Below are 18,268 nucleotides of genomic sequence, written 5' to 3' on the forward strand. Positions count from 1 at the left end.
CGAGGTTCATTTAATGTTTAACAGATTATGCTGAAATTTTCTGTTAAAAATTTAATATATGTGAATGTGTATGAGAGCTTTAGAAAACAGAACGATTTTTGGGCCCTTTTTCAAAGAAACAGAAATTCCAAGCAGCTTTTGTCTTTAAATGTTAAGCAAGTTTTAACTTTTGATGATCCCAAAGGATTAGAGTGGTGTAACAACATCCTGGATAGACCATAATGGCCTTGAGCTGTGGCCCTCCTGTCAGGCTCTAGTACTGTAATCATTTCTGTAAACTGGTTTTCCTCTTTGTATATATAAGTTCTTAGATGATAACTTCACATTTATTCCAGGTCTTTTTTTTTTATTAATTAATTAATTAATTAATTTATGGCTGTGTTGGGTCTTCGTTGTTGTGCGTGGGCTTTCTCTAGTTGCGGTGTGTGTGGGCTTCTCATTGCAGTGGCTTCTCTTGTTGCGGAGCACGGGCTCTAGGCTTGTGGGCTTCAGTAGTTGTGGCATGTGGGCTCAGTAGTTGTGGCTCACAGGCTCAGTAGTTGTGGCACACGGGCTTAATTGCTCCGTGGCATATGGAATCTTCCTGGACCAGGGCTCAAACCCACATTCCCTGCATTGGCAGGCGGATCCTTAACCACTGCACCACCAGGGAAGTCCCTATTCCAGGTCTTTTATGTGAAGGACTCCTTTCTTCAGTTTGCCTACTTCATGTTTAGTTCACACTGTGAATGGATTAAGTGATTAAATGGATTAAAAGATTATAATTCTTTGAATTTTAGCTAGAAAAGACATTGTGAAAATACTACATAAGGCAAGCTTCTGTTACAGGCTCACTTTAAGTTATAACAAATAGTGTCAAATCAGAAATTTCTGTATTCTATAATGATTTGTGTGAGTTCTAGCTCACTTCTTTTAACAAGGTAAATTCAGTGAAATTCTTGTACAACCTAAAAGCACTATTGTATAAGGATCAGTACTATAAACATTAAGTAGCTCCTTGGAAAGATAACAGATGAGTCTAATTTCCCTTAAATAGTCCAAGTAGTACATTTTAGAGAACAAACTTGAGCCAACCATTTTTCATTATTTTATGATTTTCTGGCTTTTTTCCTTAATTGCATTGATTTGTTGAGTGCTTAGGTCTTTTTTCTCAGATCCATAATTACCATTGTTTGTGGAGGTATTATCGCTCAAGTTTGCCAAATATATTATCACTCATGTTGTTTTGACCAGAAAATAATGAGTAGGTGCCAGGGCATCTGTCCAAAATTTGGTGATAAGTATTATTAATGATGGTGGTCAGTAAGAAGATAATCATTTTTTTAAAAATTTATTTATTTGGTTGTGTCGGGTCTTAGTTGTGGCAGGTGGGCTCCTTAGTTGAGGCTCGCTGGCTCCTTAGTTGTGTCATGCAAACTCTTAGTTGCGGCACGCATGTGGGATCTAGTCGGACCAGGGATTGAACCTGGGCCACCTGCTTTGGGAGCGCAGAGTCTTAACCACTGTGCCACCAGGGAAATCCCAGAAGATACTCATTTTTGAGTGCAGCAGGAATATTATTAAAAGAAAGTTTTAATGTATTTAAAGAAGTCAAGTACATTGGACAAAATCTTAGGGTTTCTCAAATCAGAAAACATTGTCTCATTATTTGGGGAGAAATGTGATCAGTCCATGCTGTTTTCGTTTTACCAATGGAGCCTTATTATGTCAACTGGATTAATTCTGGAAATTGGAACAGAAAAGTTAAATTGAAGCTGGGATCCATGTTCTTTTAAGTTTTAACACCAGTTCTGATCCTCTTTAGCACTCAGTGTGACTGAACAAATAACTCATTTTTTTGCATATTTTTTATTTTGGGGAATACTCGGGGGAATTGTAGGTTGTTGGAAATATGAAAACCATAATTTAAAAAAAAATCCATGCATAACACCTCTCTAGATGTTTGCCTCTCTAGGTGTTTGTCATGAAAGAGTATTGTCCTACTAATCTAGGCCTTTCTTTTTTTTCTGAAAGAAATTCCTTTTATTGACAGTTGCATGTAATGGTGAAGAGGTTGATAAAATTTTTTTCTCTTTCAGTTTTACTCTGTTTCAGAATATATGTCTTAGAGTGACTCCATCTTGAGGCAGGGAAGTAAATCAGATTTGCTTTAACGGAAAGTAATGGGGAGATCTTTTGAAACAAACTTTTCCTTATTTTAAATATTGGAGTGACTAACTGAAGATGTATTTGTAAAAAGATGTAGCTTTAGGTCTTGGAGGCTCTGAGGAGATAATTGTGGATAAAATCATAAAACTATGATAGGTTCAGATTATCACTCTATTCCATTAGGCCTTTGGATTTTGTTCCAATTAGCTTTTGAGGCAAGGATTACATTCTTAATTATCCTTGCATCCCTTTGGATCACCAGTGATGGTGGTAAGGATGAAGATACTTTCTGAATGCAGAAATTCTTGTATATTCAATGCCTTGCTGGACGTATGCCTTGCTGGACGTAAATAACTTGGTTAAAGGAATTCTCTTCTCTTGCTGTAGGTGCACATTAAAGATCCACAACCATGACTGACTCCAAGTACTTCACAACCAATAAAAAAGGTAAGTATGAGAACCTGATCACAGCCTTTTTTGAAGATTCTTCAAAAGTTGTGGTGTAAGGTTGTTCCAAGTAGAATGCTCCTGACCTCTTCAGACATGTATGTCTTGGACCATCTCATTGGGGATATCCTACAGAAAAGTGTATTGAGTAAATTATTAAAGTATGGGTTTTTAAAGATACGGCTGTGGTGCACATCATTTTGACTTGAAGGTTTTAGTGAAAGGAAGAGATCCAAGATTGATTCATTGAAGATTGATAGATGTGAGGAGGGTAAAAGGAAGAAGCACATTTATTTTCTCTTTTTTAAAAAAATTGAGTGTAATTGGTTTACAATGTTGTGTTCATCTCTGGTGCACAGCAAAGTGATTCAGGGGTGTGTGTGTGTGTGTGTATACATATATATATTCTTTTTCAGATTCTTTCCCATTATAGGTTATTACAAGATATTGAATATAGTTCCCTGTGCTATACAGTAGGACCTTGTCGTTTATTTAATATATACTAGTTTGTATCTGCTAATCCCAAGGTCCTGATTTATCCCTTCCTCCCCTCCTGTTTGGTAACCATAAGTTTATTTTCTGTGTCTGTGAGTGTTTCTGTTTTGTAAATAAGTCCATTTGTATCATTTTTTAGATTCCACATATAAGTGATACCATATATTTGTCTTTCTTTGTCTGACTTACTTCACTTAGTATGGTAATCTCTGGGTCCATCCATGTTCCTGAAAATGGCAGTATTTCATTCTTTTTTATGGCTGAATAATACTCCATAGTATATATAAACCATATCTTCTTTATCCATTCATCTGTGGATGGACACTTAGGTTGCTTCCATGTCCTGACTATTGTAAATAGTGCTGCCGTGAACGTTGGGGTGCATGTATCTTTTCGAATTAGAATTTTCTCTGGATATATACCCAAGAGTGGGTTTGTTGGATCATATGGTAACTCTAGTTTTTTAAGGAACCTCCATACTGTTTTCCATAGTGGTTGCACCAAATTCTTTTATTTTTTACTTGGAAATAAACGTTTTATTACAAGGAGTACTACTAAAGCAATACAGCAATAAAAAGTAAAAATGAAAGTTCCCTCCCTCCCTATTCCTGTTCCTGATGGGAACTCAGTATGTATCCTCAGTCTTTTCTATGCATGTATTAATACATATGATTTTTTAAACTTTTAACAAAAAATGATTATGCAAAACAATGCATGGAAATTTGATATTTTCTTATCCTTCCACACATGATGATTTCGTACCATCATTTCTGAATTATGGCTGCCAAAAGGCATAATCTCAGTGTAATCATGAGGGAACACCCATGACAGCTGAGGGTGTTCTATAAAATGACTGGCCTGTACTTTTTAAAAATGTCATTATCATGAAAGACAAAGGCTGACCAGCTGTTTCTGATTAAAGAGGACTAAAGAGACATGACAGTAAGTGTAATGCATGATCCTGCATTGGATCCTGGCCCAAGGAGGATGGGGGTAAAATTACTCTAAAAGACTTTATCAAGATCTTTGAATAAGGTTTATAGATTAGATAATGACAGTATATCACTGTTAAACTTCCTGATTTTCATCATTGTATTATAGCTATGTAACATAATTCCTTGTTCTTAGAAGTTATACACTGACATATTTAGAGCTAAAGAGACATGATGTCTACAGTTTACTTATTCAATGAATCAGAAAAAAATGTATAAATATATAAAAAGTATGATAAAGCAAATGTGGCATAATGTTAGCAGATGGGGAATTTTGCAACTTTAAGACTAAAATGATTTCAAAAGAAAAAGAAAATGGGAGGGCACACATAGTGGCCTGGAGCACCAGAAAATTTTCTAGAAAGCACAAGCATATTTCTGTCGTTTGGAGTTATTTAAGGGTAAACTTCTATTATAATACAGAAAACGCCATAGAGAGTTGCTTAATTACATTAGCTACTAGTCCATGGCTTTCAGCCTTGCCTGCACATTGGAATTGCCCAGTGAAGTAAAAGACAATAGGTGATGTCCAGTCCTGCCCCTGCAGATATCCTGATTTCTTTGGTGTGGGATATGGCCTAGACGTGGGTTTTTTTTAAAAGCTCCCCAGAATTTTCTGATGTGTAGCCGAGATTGAGAACTCTTGCTAGCTGCTAGCAATGCTTGGTAGATTTGATTCAGGGGAAAAGGAGGGGGGAAAGATAAGAATTTAATAAAGCTGTAGTATGTATGAGATACCTTGCCTCCGTGCTCCTCCTTGGCTCCACCCAACTTCTTGCTGTTTTTACTGCTTATAGCGTACAAAAGCCTTTAGCCCCTTGTCATTCATTTTTCAGCTTTTTTTCTTACTCTCTTATCATTCTGAAATGTATTTATTTCTTCTGTTAACATTTTGTGTGCTTTGATGACCAAGATGTTTCTATAATAACACAAAAAGATGTAATTTTAAAACTCACCTGATTTTTCAAACCTTCACTTATAATGGGTCCTGGTAACCTTTTTTTAATTCAGGGATTTTTATAAAGGTTTGAGACTTACAGATGAATCATGGCTGGGTAAATACCACATTTTAAAAAATGGATAGACTGTGTTCCTTTTACTTCCTGTAACACCCACCAGAACTGCCACTGGAGCATATTCTTTAAATGTATGCTGTTGGAGTTGGAATAATTTCAGTTATATCCTGTTTTGATTCTTCAGCTCCTGCTGCTATTCACAATTCAGATTTTCTGAAACCGTGCTGCTTGTCCTTTACTGTTTTCAGAAGTAAATGATGGGAACCCTAAGAGCTGGATTTGGCAGCAGAGGACTTGGAGAAGAGGAGAGTGACTCTTTAAAGGGCCCAGCTTTTCTGTCTGTGCTATTTTTGCAGCTGTCAAATAAAAGGGTGATTTTTGTAACAGTTTGTTTGCTTTGTTAGCGATGGATTTTGATGTAACAGGCTTTTTTAGTGCTCAACTTCTGTGCTTCTTGCCAGTTCATCCTTCCCATTTAGAGGCTTCAGCAGATCACCTAGTTTGCTGCCCCCACTATTTCTATACTGGTGAACGAGGTTAAAGTGAACATCAAGAACAGTCACAAAGGTGGAAGAAAATGAGGCAATTCTGTGGATTGAAAGTTGACGTGACAATAGTCAACTTCTTTTTCGTGGTCTTATAGTATATTTTCTCCTTTCTTTTAAAACCAGTTGAGGGTGGTTAACCTTTTTTCTTATTTCAGCTCCAGCTTTCTGAAGATAGGTGAGCCGGGCCTTAAAATAGTGGTGACAGTCCTGGCATTTCACGGTGCAGGGCCTGAGCAGTCAGTCATTTAAGATTATACCTTTAGAAATGACTCTGGTTTGTACCATTCTTGAAGCTTCAGGATTATTATTTCTGTTCTTAGATTGATTGAACAGGATAGGGCCTTAAAGCCCATTATCATCTTAAAGTACTAATTAGAGCAGTGATTCTCAACCCTGATTATACATTAGAATCACTTGAGGAAACTTTAAAAAATATGAACGTAGGAGTTCTACTCCTTGACATTCTGATTTATTTGGTCCAGAGTGGAGCCTGAGCATTGGCATTTCTAGATACTTCCCGGGTAATAGTGTGTAACCAACGTTGAGAAACACTGGATTAAAGAGTCGGGAGAAACAGTTCTAAGGCCAGCTCTGTCACTCGCTCACTTAGTGACCTTTGAGCCTCAGTTGTTTGTGGAGTTGAGAGTAGGTGAATGAGGAGTCTCTTCTGGTTTGAAAACATTGATTTGTGAACCTGTTTGCTGCCTGCATTTATTTTTTTCCCAGGACTTTGAAATTCTGACGGGAGATCATCACTCAGATGCCGTTCTCTCCCCATCGTAGTAAGATATCATGAGATATCTTTCCTTTTTCCCACTTCTGTGCTTCCTGAGATCTGGCTTACACCTTCCTCTCTGGCGATAACCCCAAAATAGCATCCTTATCAATGGGTTGGTTAATATTCTAGGGATTTGAACTGTACCTATCCTATAATTTTTAAATAATCTTCTTTCAGTTGCAGCCCTGCCACCGGTCATCTGTTGTGTTACTTGCTATATAGTACAGTGTTCTGCTCTAGTTCTCTGATCCTGGGACCTCACCCGTTTGTTGTCTTTTAGGAGAAATCTTTGAATTAAAGGCTGAACTCAACAATGAAAAGAAAGAAAAGAGGAAGGAGGCTGTGAAGAAAGTGATTGCTGCTATGACTGTGGGGAAAGATGTTAGGTAAGGGTAGTCTCTTCTGCTTTGCTCATTTTAGACTCTTACTCTATGGCTTTTACTGCTTTTTTTTTTTTTTTTAAGCAGAGGTCTTCTTAGAAGCCCACATGATTTAAATTTATTTATTTATTTATTTATTTATTTATGGCTGTGTTGGGTCTTCGTTTCTGTGCGAGGGCTTTCTCTAGTTGTGGCAAGCGGGGGCCACTCTTCACCACGGTGCGCGGGCCTCTTACTCTCGCGTGCTGCCTTGTTGCGGAGCACAGGCTCCAGACGCGCAGGCTCAGTAGTTGTGACGCATGGGCCCAGTTGCTCCGCGACATGTGGGATCTTCCCAGACCAGGGCTCGAACCCGTGTCCCCTGCCTTGGCAGGCAGATTCTCAACCACTGCGCCACCAGACTGCTTTTTATTTAAAGCTATTACAGTCAGAACGTATAAGAATGAGTTTGTCCCACTGGAAACATCAGGAAGTGTAGTTGCTTTTATATTAACTCTGTGACTTAGTTCTTTTTGTTTGTTTTTTTTTGAGTGAAACGAGTTTGATTTCACTTGCATACAGATCTAGCATAAAACCTCCTGAGAGCTGACACAGTTACAAATCTGTTGCTGAGGTAGTTTTAGAAGATGATAAAAATATACTGAGAAGCAGAAGCCCATGTGTACTTCAATTGGCTCAAGCCAGTGCCCTCAACTTTACAACTCTGCCTTTAATTGCCGAATTCAAGATGAAAATCAGTGGTAACAAAATCCAAAGGGTCTTTTTTTTTTTCCTCCCTTTTTTCCTGTAATTTAGGAAGGCCATTTGGAAATAAATAAGGATTGTCTGCAGGCCCCTGAGGATTCCCAAGATCCTTTCCATGAAATCCATGAAGTCAAAGCTATTCTTGTAATAATACTTAGGTGTTATTTACCCTTTTCACTGTGTTGACATTTGCATGGCTGGTGCCTTAGTGTGAATTAAGGCAGTGGTGCCAAACTGTAAAAGTAGTCATTGTATTCTTCACCATCATGTGCTTGCAGGAAAAAAGGGTAGTTTCACTTAGGACTGTCCTGCATGAAGCACTAAAAATTTATTTCAGTAAACCTTGAACCTTGAGTTCAGGTCTTTTTAATATTCTGTGTGATGAAATAGGAATTAGGCATAAAGTACTTCTGCATAGCGAAGTGTGACGATTGACTTGAAAAAAAGCCCTTTCACAATTGTTTGACTTGGGAACACCATTTCTTTGTGAAAGAAAGATTGACAGACAGAACTATAGTTAATCATACTTCAGTATTTGGGAGACATTTTATAAAAAATGAACAAAGTGAACCTGTCACTTCAAGGGAAAAAATTTGACAGTAGATAAATTTCGACTTTAAAGTAAAAATTAGAGTGTTGGAAAACTTGTATCTCCCATCGTGAGCTTGATAGCTTCCCAATACTTAGAGATTTTTCTGATGAGATTGGTGGTGAAATTAATGACTGTGATTATTTGCTGGTGTATAATGAAATATGCCACCATAGAGAAGATCTGCATAACTCATTGAACCAGTATTTTCCAAATGACCAGTGCATACATCACAAAATTATGCATGGGTAAAATATCCATTCAAAATAAGTGGTAAATGAATGGAATTTAATGCAACCAAGTACAGAAAGTTTATTGATATGGTTTCAGATTCCATATTGTACCTAACTTTTAAGAAACTACCATTTGTGGACTAAAAACAAAAAGAAAAACAACCATTTGTCTAGCTTTAATGTATCAAAGGAGAACATCCAGTTATATGAAAAAGCTATTAAAATACTCCTCCATTTTCCAATTTATATACGTGTATGCAAATTGGATTTTCTTCTTACACTTCAGCTAAACAACATTCTACCACAGGTTGAATGCAGGAGCATGTGTGAGAATCCAGCTGTTTTTGTTTAAAGTAGACATTAAAGAGATTGGCAAAAATTAAAACAATGTCATCTTAATTTAAAAAAATAAGTAGATTTTTACTTTAAAATATTTATGTTAATATGAAATGCATTGATTTTCCTTTTATTAGTTGGGTCAAATGCTGCTGGTAAGAAATGGATGAGTGCAAGAATGCCAAGTAAATTCCAGCATCTAGTGGTGGATGTAAGGTGTAGGAACTCAAACATCTGAGAAGGTCCTGAGGCTAATGATGACCTTCCTAATGTCATTAAGAAAAGGGAAGTTTAAATTTAAGTGCATTCTGTGTCAGGCACAGGGACAGATGCTTTTACTTACAATGTTTGTTATAGTCCTCATGTCTTCTGAACTAGAGGTTATTCTGAATCAGAAGTTATTCCATGTTAGAGATCAAGCAGTGTATACTTGGAGAGGCTAAAGAATAATCCCAAAGTCATACAGCTAGTGGTAATGTAGCCAGGATTCTAACCTAGGGTCTGAGTCCCAATACCTGTTACTGGTCACTTCCTTCATGGGTGTATATATACAATAGAATCTAAATGTGTACATGGCACACACGTTTAGAACTGTTTCATTTTCTGAAAATGGTTAAAATTTTGAACAAAGGTCCTAATTATCTGAGAACTGTTTTAATAAGGAAACTAATCAAATAAGTTCCCACTGGTCAGGGATGGAAGAATATGTGCATTAAAAAGCATAACAACTGTAGTGCTTTGAACTGCAAAGAATTGATATGAAAAATTATGGTTAATTTTTTTGTGTGACATAGTGATTTTTTTAAAAAGTTTGTAAAGATATACACTAAAATATTATATATGAAATGTATGTGCAGGATTTGTTTAGAAATTGTTTAGAGCAACTAGATGGGGTAGGGACTGGGGGAAGGCGAGTGGGTTGAGTTTGTGTATGAAACAAGATTGGGTATGTATCAATATTTGTTTGCAGCTGGGTGATGGATACATGGGTTCATTAAACTGCTGTCTCTAATCTGAAAATTTTCATAGTAAAAAGTTTTTTAAAAATCTATTTTTAGACACCTTGGGACCATTATTATAAATTCTTTAGTAATTCATTTCTGTGGTAAGTATTATCACTAGTGGACATTTGTGCTCACATCGAATCACTTTTTAAATTAAGGCTGTTTCTTTGTGTTCTGTCCAACAGCCGGGCACCAACATCTGTTCGCTTTCCCTTCCTCTTTTCTCAGCTGTCTCTTTCCAGATGTAGTGAATTGTATGCAGACTGACAACCTGGAACTAAAGAAGCTCGTGTATCTCTACTTGATGAACTATGCCAAGAGTCAGCCAGACATGGCCATCATGGATGTCAACAGCTTTGTGAAGGTAACTTTTTCCCAGGGACTCAAGAACAGTCTCTTCTACCTCAGAAAACCTTTTCAGAAGTGTCTCTTGATACGGTTAGTGTCTGCATTGCAAATAAGCAACCTCTGTTCCAAAAGAGGGCCTCTAGAGAAGTATTGGCCATTGAGTAGGAATATTCATGATTTAAGCATTCTGTATGCCAGAGTTTGTCATCCAGTTCAGACCATACGGTGCGCCTTCTGTCAGCTGGGCTTGGTGCATCCTTGCCAGGTGGGAGAAGAAAGCCAGGTGAAACCTCACTGTTTTATCTTCCAAGGCTGACAAAGGTTGGGCATATCATTGTAGTGTCAGTAACCTGGGGTTTTACCTCTTTTATCTTTGTAGAAATTATGCTTATGGTTCAGACGTAGTGGAAACTACAGGAGCTGCCTTTTAATTTTGTTTTATTGAATAGGTCTTACAATAGTTGATTAACTTTTTTGTTATTGTGGAAATTTTCAAACATATTCAGGTTGAGGGAATAGTATAATAAATTCCTAAATATCTACCTTGTAGTTTCAGTAGTTACCAACCTATGGCCAGTTTTGTTTAACTTAAACTCTCCATACATGCTTTCCTGACCCCCACCTCCTCTCCTACTGGATGATTTTAAAGCAAATCCCAAACATCTTAAGAATGAAAAAAACCATTTAATCAGCTGATCATTAAAGCAAGTCCTTAATATTATTGGATATCCAGTCAGAATTCTATCATTAGATTTGATGAACACAGTAATAAGGTTGTTCTTATTAGGGTTTTTGTTTTGTTTTGTTTTGTTTACTTCTTTTTCCTCTGCCTGGAATTTAGTCTACATTAAAAGCAAAAATCAGACAGCATTTCTAAAATTAGCTTCTATTAAATTGTTTTGGAAAATAAACATGCTTTCTTCCTCCTCATGGAATTTTTGTTCTTTTTCTGTGTTTAGCTACAATGTACAGGATCATTATAACATTTCATTCTTTCTGTCTGGTGATTCATAGGTGGATGATATCATTGGAAAGAATTTAGTTTACATTTTTTGGAAGTTAGCATGAGCATAGGTTTATAATGTTTAAAGAAATTTTTTAATATAGGGCAATTTAAGGGATGTTCCTTCTTGGTAAGTGTTCTATTTGTACTGTATTTGGAGGCACTTGCTAGGAAAGGAGAATGTATGTTAATCAGGATTTCAGAGGGCCCTCTCTGCTGCTTCGCGCAAGGAACTTACGATGGGCCCAAACCAGCTTCTAGATTCTCCTTTGCTTTCTTGGCTGTAGGCCCCAGATATCCAGCCCTCTTTTCTCTCTGCTTAATATTTGTGGAGTGGGACATATCTTTCCAATTCCTGATTTTTTGTTGTTGTTGTTTTGTTTTTTTTTGCGGTACGCGGGCCTCTCATCGCTGTGGCCTCTCCCATTGCAGAGCACAGGCTCCGGACACGCAGGCTCAGCGGCCATGGCTCACGGGCCCAGCCGCTCCGCGGCATGTGGGATCTTCCCGGACTGGGGCACGAACCTGTGTCCCCTGCATCGGCAGGCGGACTCTCAACCACTGCGCCACCAGAGAAGCCCCAATTTCTGATTTTATCCTGTACCAGCATACAAGCCCAAAGCCCTTTTCTGCTTTTAATGCAGGTCCAACAATGGCCATGGGGATGGTAACACCAGCTATCTAAGCTTCTGCCCAGCTCTGGAATGAATCCTATAGGGCATTTCTTCATTGTGTATGTAAAGCAGTTAAATGAATTCCTAGCCTAAACTCTTAAATAGGCAACTGTTGTACTTAGGAAAGGAATCGTGTGGGAGATGTGGGTTCTGATGTGGAATGAAACTGGAAGCCTACATTAATTAAATATTCTTTCATTGCTTATATAAACCAGACTGTTTAGTTTTCTGGTTTATGTACACCTGTAGTTGTCAATGATTGTTTTTTCTAGGACTGTGAAGATCCCAATCCTCTGATTTGGGCCTTGGCAGTCAGAACCATGGGGTGCATCCAGGTGGACAAGATTACAGAAGATCTCTGTGAGCCCCTCCGCAAGTGCTTAAAGGATGAAGATCCCTGTGTTCGGAAGACAGCAGCAGTCTGTGTGGCAAAACTCCATGACATCAATGCCCAAATGGTGGAAGAGCAGGGATTTCTGGACTCTCTGCGGGATCTCATAGCAGATTCAAATCCAATGGTAATATGTTTCTGCGTTTATAAGAGAGCAGTACTTAAAATGGGTCCCTTTAAAAAGCATGTTTAAAATAAATTTTATCTTTGGGACATTGAGCCATAGGTTAGCTATGTGAAGCATGACTTCTGTGTGTCCCACAGATTGTCTGTCTCACACCCTATATGTTTCTGAGCTGAAAACCAAGTACTAAAATACAAGGGTGGTTTTTTTTTTAATTGAAGTATAGTTGATTTACAATATTGTGTTTGTTTCACACGTACAGCAAAGTGATTCTGTTTTTTATATATATGTATTTTCAGACTATTTTCCATTATAGATTATTACAAGATATTGAATATTGTCCCCGTGTTATACAGTAAATCCTGTTGCTTTTCTGTTTTTTAATTTTTCTAGGTTAATTTTTTTTGTGTGTGTGTGTGCGGTACGTGGGCCTCTCACCGTTGTGGCCTCTCCCGGTGCGGAGCACAGGCTCCAGACGCGCAGGCTCAGCGGCCATGGCTCACGGTCCCAGCCGCTCCGCGGCATGTGGGATCTTCCCGGACCGGGGCACGAACCCGTGTCCCCTGCATCGGCAGGCGGACTCTCAACCACTGCGCCACCAGGGAAGCCCAGTGTTTTTATTTTTTATTAAAAATTTTTAAAAATTCTTTTTCCTCATAGGTTATTATAAAATATTGAGTATAGTTCTCTGTGCTATACAGTAGGTCCTTGTTGGTTATCTCTCTCATATATAGTAGTGTGTATATGTTAACATTAGTTAAAACTGACTTCCTGTGAAATACTATTTGAAAGAGAAAAGATAGTTTGAAGTAAAAAAATTCTCACTGTTAAGTCCTAGGTTAACCTCCCTGAGTCTGTTTCCTCTTCTGTAGAGTGAGAGGTACCAACTTAGAGAGTCGTTAGGAGTATTAATTGAGCTCTTGCATAAAAAGCATCTGTGAAAGTGCCTGGCTTATGAGAGTTCATGAAATGATGGCTGCTGCTGCCGTGATTATGAAGTAGACATTAGGCAAAGGTTAACATTATTGCTACAATATTAATTTAAAGGGTTCTGACCCCTTTGATAGCTATACAGGTTCATATGGTAAAATCTTTCTGAGGGAATGAAAGCTAAACTTATTTCCAGACACAGATTTATTAGTCCATTATTTTGAACGTAAACGTATTCAGAATGAGGAAGCACTTTGGCACGAGAGGAAAATAGCTATGATTTCTTCACAAATAATCAGAGTTTTGAAAATTCTGTCTCACTAAATTGATATTTGCAAGAAAGATACACTTTTGGGTGATAGTGATAATTCTCTAGCTTTTGCCCATGCATTAGGATTTTCCCTCCTTACTCCAGTTTTCCTTTTCTCTCTTAGAGGCATTTTGAGGTATTCCAACTTCAGTTAATGTTTACACCAGAATCTGCCACTCCAGAGACTCTCTTGACAGCCCCACCACATGTACTTTGCTTTTTGTTTGTGAGCTCAGGTCTCCTAAATCCTTTGGCTCAGCGTCTTAGCCCCTTTGATCTTGTCTTCTAAGCCTTCTGAGTTCTACCGTCTCTCCGAGAACTGCCCCTGGGAATGCCCTTCTTCCATTGCTCTGTCCTGTCTGCCAAAGCACAGACTACTGAATTAGTTAAAAAAACAAAACAAAAAAACCCCCAGAAACATAGTTTCGTTTGTTGAGGGTTTTTCTGCACAAGCAGCATGCTCTCAGAACTTGGCCCGGTATGGCCTTTAGCAACGGTTCTAGTTACTGCCAGCTTCTTTTAATATGAACTTATTTTGGAAAGCTGTTTTATGAAAAGTAACATTTTTTTTTCTCAGAAAAAGTATGTATTTTATCCATGTGCTAGCCAGCATGTAGAAGCCACATGAGATTATGACAGTGGTTCTCAACTGGGGGCGATTTTGCTTCCTGGGAGACAGTTGGCATTGTCAGGAAACACTTTTGGTTGTCACAACTGATGGGAAGGTTGCTACTGGCATCTAGTAGGTAGAGTTCAAGGATACTTTAAACATCCTGCAGTGCACAGGGAGCCCCCTACAACAACGTGAAGGACTAATTTGTTTTAAAAACTTAAATAATGCCTGACATATAGTAAATGCTTAATAAATGACAGCTATTCTTGAGAAACAGATCTAACGTGACGTACTTTCTGATTATTGTAATTTCTAGTTAGGCTTTAGAAGGTTTGTGGTGGTTTGCTGTCAGTCTGAGATGATAAATGCTGAAAAACTGAAGTCTCTCTAGATCACTTTGTAAATTTGAGAAGGATTTTTGTCAGAATATGTTTGTTGTCCTCGTGGGCAACATTAAATCATCTCTTAATGACCTCATTTAATTTAGTATTTTAATTATATGAATTCTGTTATCCCTAAATATATATCAATAAATAGAAGAAGAGTTATAAAATCAAAATATTATACAGAAGCGAAATTAGAAATGCGTGATGCTCTTCATGCCCAGCGTCCATAAAGGAGTACCAGAGCTGGTAGAATTTTAGGCATGTGTGAGAGTGTCAGTATGTGGTAGGCACTGGGTAAGAATGATGTAGGAGGTAACATGTTCACTCAGTCTGTGTCTGGATGCCCCAAGTAAGTAATGTTGTATTTGGTACTAAAAGATGAGTTGCTGGTAATTGCTGCAGGATCAGAGTGTTGAGTAAGTGGAATCATTGGAGGCTGCTCTGTTATAAGGGCAAGTGCCCATCTCAGTGCTTTTCGGTTTTTAAATTCTTGCAGAGGAAGGAAACAATTTTTGTTTTCCTTTATGATAAACTTTGTGGAGATCTTTTTATGTGTATTCTCACCTTAGGAATTTTAATCATCAGTTTTCGTTTTATCAGTTATTACTAACTTAGGTTTTTTTTTTTTTTAAATCTCATTTTGGGGGCGGGTTTTTAGATTTAGAGAAAAGTTGCAAAGACCGTACAGAAAGTTCTCATATACCTATCTTCACACAGTTTTACTTAATGTTAACATCTTACATAACCATGGTACCTTTGTCAAAACTAAGAAATTGGCGTTGGTATATCACTATAAACTGAAGTACAGACTTTATTTCACCTGTTTCAACACAAATATCCTTTTGCTATTCCAGGATTCAATCCAGCATACCAAATTGCGTTTAATCACTTCCTTTTATAAAGAGTTGACTCACTCTTTATGAAAGTATCTCAAAAACAGAAAAGTGCTTTGTAACTGTGAACTTTTTTTTTTTTTTTCGCTCCAGTACTAACACATGAGGGTTAAAACTCAGACTCTGAAACCAACCAGACTTGGATTTGTATCCTGGTCTGCCATTCTTAGCTTGGTGGTCTCCCTAAACGTCTCAGTATCCTCGTCTACAAAATGGAGATTATAAACAGTGCCTCTATCATTGGATCGTTGTGAAAAATAAAAGAAGGCTTGCAAAGCACTTAATAGTGAACCTGATATAGAGTAAGCCCTTAATAATAACAAACGTTTCTTTATTGTATAGTGATCGTGGTGGTACTGGTTATTAATGATTTTAGAAGGGTTAATATTTCAACGGCAAATTTATTTTTTAAAGGTATTTAATTCTTTTTTAAAATAAAGCTGTTTTTATTATTTTTTATAATTTTATTTGATTTATTTTTCACTGTGTTGTGTCTTCGTTGCTGTGTGCGGGCCTTCTCTAGTTGCGGTGAGCAGGGGCTACTCTTCCTTGCGATGTGCGGGTTTCTCATTGAATTGGCTTCTCCTGTTGCAGAGCACGGGCTCTGGTCTCACGGGTTTCAGTAGTTATGGCACGCAGGTTCTAGAGCGTAGGCTCAGTAGTTGTGTCCCACGGGCTTAGTTGCCCCCCGGCATGTGGGACCTTCCCGGACCAGGGGTCAAACCCGTGTCCCCTGCATTGGCAGGCAGATTCTTAACCACTGTGTCACCAGGGAAGCCCCAAAGATATTTAATTCTTTTGTATACATTATTTAAAGCCAGACATTATTTTTTAGGGTGATTCTGAGGGCAGCTTATCTACAAATGAAGTAAATCTATTTACAGTATTACTTAACACATCATTGCAGGATTACTTTTAAAAGATAATTGTTCAAGGATATGCCTAAAGCAGTTTTCGTAGGCAACTTCCTGAAAACTGGATCTGTTGTACATAGTAATTCAGTAGTGTAGTGAAAGATCACGGCTTATTCATTTCTTAGTGTCCCTTTTAAAATGATCTCAAGGCTCTAATTTGGCAGGGGATTACTTACTCTCAAAAGGGAGATAATGGTGTAATAATAAATTTTTTGTTTTGTTCATTTTGCAGCATGCTTTTGTGTGATTTTAGGGCTGGTGGGCCAAGTAACTCTTGGCTTCTTAGGAGTGCCTTTTGTCCATTTGTAGATATTTATTTGTAGTGTTTTAGCTTTGTGAATATTCACATTTCATCAAAACACATCTTAAGCTACTTATGTAAGCCCCTTAACTAAGTAATGAGTTTTATTGAGTCTAATTTTTAAATCTTACTTGTTATCAGATATTCAGACTCTCTTGCTGTAACGGGATGTGTTGACTCCACTAGGTAGATGTGTTCACTTAGCTTCCTCATGCTGGGAAAGAAGATGGGGAAAAAAACGGAACATTACAGAATGTCACATGTAGTCAGCATATTACTAGTTGGCAGTCCGGACAGTGTCTTGGATTAAAGCATGACTGTAAAATTAACTGGTACCGTATAGTCATTGTATTCTTTTTTTTTTTTAATAATGCATTTTAAAATTTTTATTTATATATTTATATCGGCTGCGTTAGGTCTTCGTTGCTGCACGCAGGCTTTCTCTAGTTGCGGCGAGCGGGGGCTACTCTTCGTTGCGGTGCGTGGGCTTCTCATTGCGGTGGCTTCTCTTGTTGCGGAGCATGGGCTCTAGGCACGGGGGCTTCAGCAGTTGTGGCATGTGGGCTCAGTAGTTGCGGTGCGTGGGCTTCAGTAGTTGCAGCACACGGGCTCAATAGTTGTGGCTCGAGGGCTCTAGAGCACAGGCTCAGTAGTTGTGGCGCATGGGCTTAGTTGCTCCGTGGCATGTGGGGTCTTCCCGGACCAGGGATCGAACCCGTGTCCCCTGCGTTGGCAGGTGGATTCTTAACCACTGCGCCACCAGGGAAGTCCAGTCATTTTGTTCTTAAGGAGATGATAATGACTGAAACATGCTTAGAATAAATGCCCTGTGCTTTAACGTGTTATTTGAGGCAACTCCATAAAGAAGAAAGTGAGATTCTGAACTGTTGCTGATTTTCAAGAGGATGAAAGTATGCAAATCACCTTTATTTTCCATTATAATAGTTTTGGTCAGTTATTCTACTGCGTTCAATTGACTCAAGTCTTCAGGGGCAGCAGCCAAAAGGATTGTAAATTGAGCGGGAAAATTGAAGTGTTTGTTCACAGTGTGTGACCTTGAAGGTCATTGCTAGAAATGAAAGTCTTCTAAATATAGTTAATAGGAGGAAGTCACTATATTGTGAGTGCTATCTTTCTTGCGTTCTGAGGCTATGAAAATGAGTGAAATTAGATCATTCAAAGGGACAGGGAAACGTGTGAGAGATTTCTCCTAAAGAAGCTTCTGTCTGTGATACTCCACTGCCAATGTATATCTAGATTTCCTTCTAGAGTTCTTTTTTTACAGGATCATTTTTATTTTAATCATACCCACCACTCCAGCTTGCTCCTTTAAAAAAAAAAAAAAAAAAAAATGAGGTCTGGGACGTCCCTGGTGGTCCAGTGGTTAAGACTCCACTTGCAGGGAAGAAGATCCTGCAAGCCGCAGGGCGCAGCCAAAAAATAAAAATAAAAAAAGTAATGTCAAATTTATGTCCTCAGAATTGCTGCATATGAGACAGGGATAGCTTATAAATCAGATTTTGTAGCTGGATAGTAAATCTTGCCTCTGAAGTGCTGCTAGGATGTGATTATCTCTGAAATATATAAAGTAGGAGAATACATTTTTCTCCTTGTATAAATCTGCCTGGAAATAATGTTTTGATTATATTATTCTCCCCAGCTCCGATTTTT

General features: G+C 38.1%; 1 protein-coding gene across 1 annotated transcript in view; it reads left to right on the forward strand.

The window, feature by feature from the left end:
- The window catches only part of LOC111171398 (AP-2 complex subunit beta-like), a 72,000-nt gene that overhangs the window by 8,975 nt on the left and 44,757 nt on the right, over nt 1-18,268 (forward strand). The window contains 4 exon segments of the mRNA XM_089900853.1: nt 2,536-2,595; nt 6,705-6,810; nt 9,939-10,074; nt 12,008-12,253. Of these exon segments, the coding sequence (XP_089756979.1) occupies nt 2,559-2,595; nt 6,705-6,810; nt 9,939-10,074; nt 12,008-12,253 (525 nt within the window). The 5' untranslated portion in view covers nt 2,536-2,558.

This window comes from Delphinapterus leucas, chromosome 19 (assembly GCF_059928025.1).
Source record: "Delphinapterus leucas isolate spDelLeu-1000000601 "Yukka" chromosome 19, BTC_Dleu_Yukka2, whole genome shotgun sequence".
In the NCBI taxonomy this organism is placed as follows: domain Eukaryota; kingdom Metazoa; phylum Chordata; class Mammalia; order Artiodactyla; family Monodontidae; genus Delphinapterus; species Delphinapterus leucas.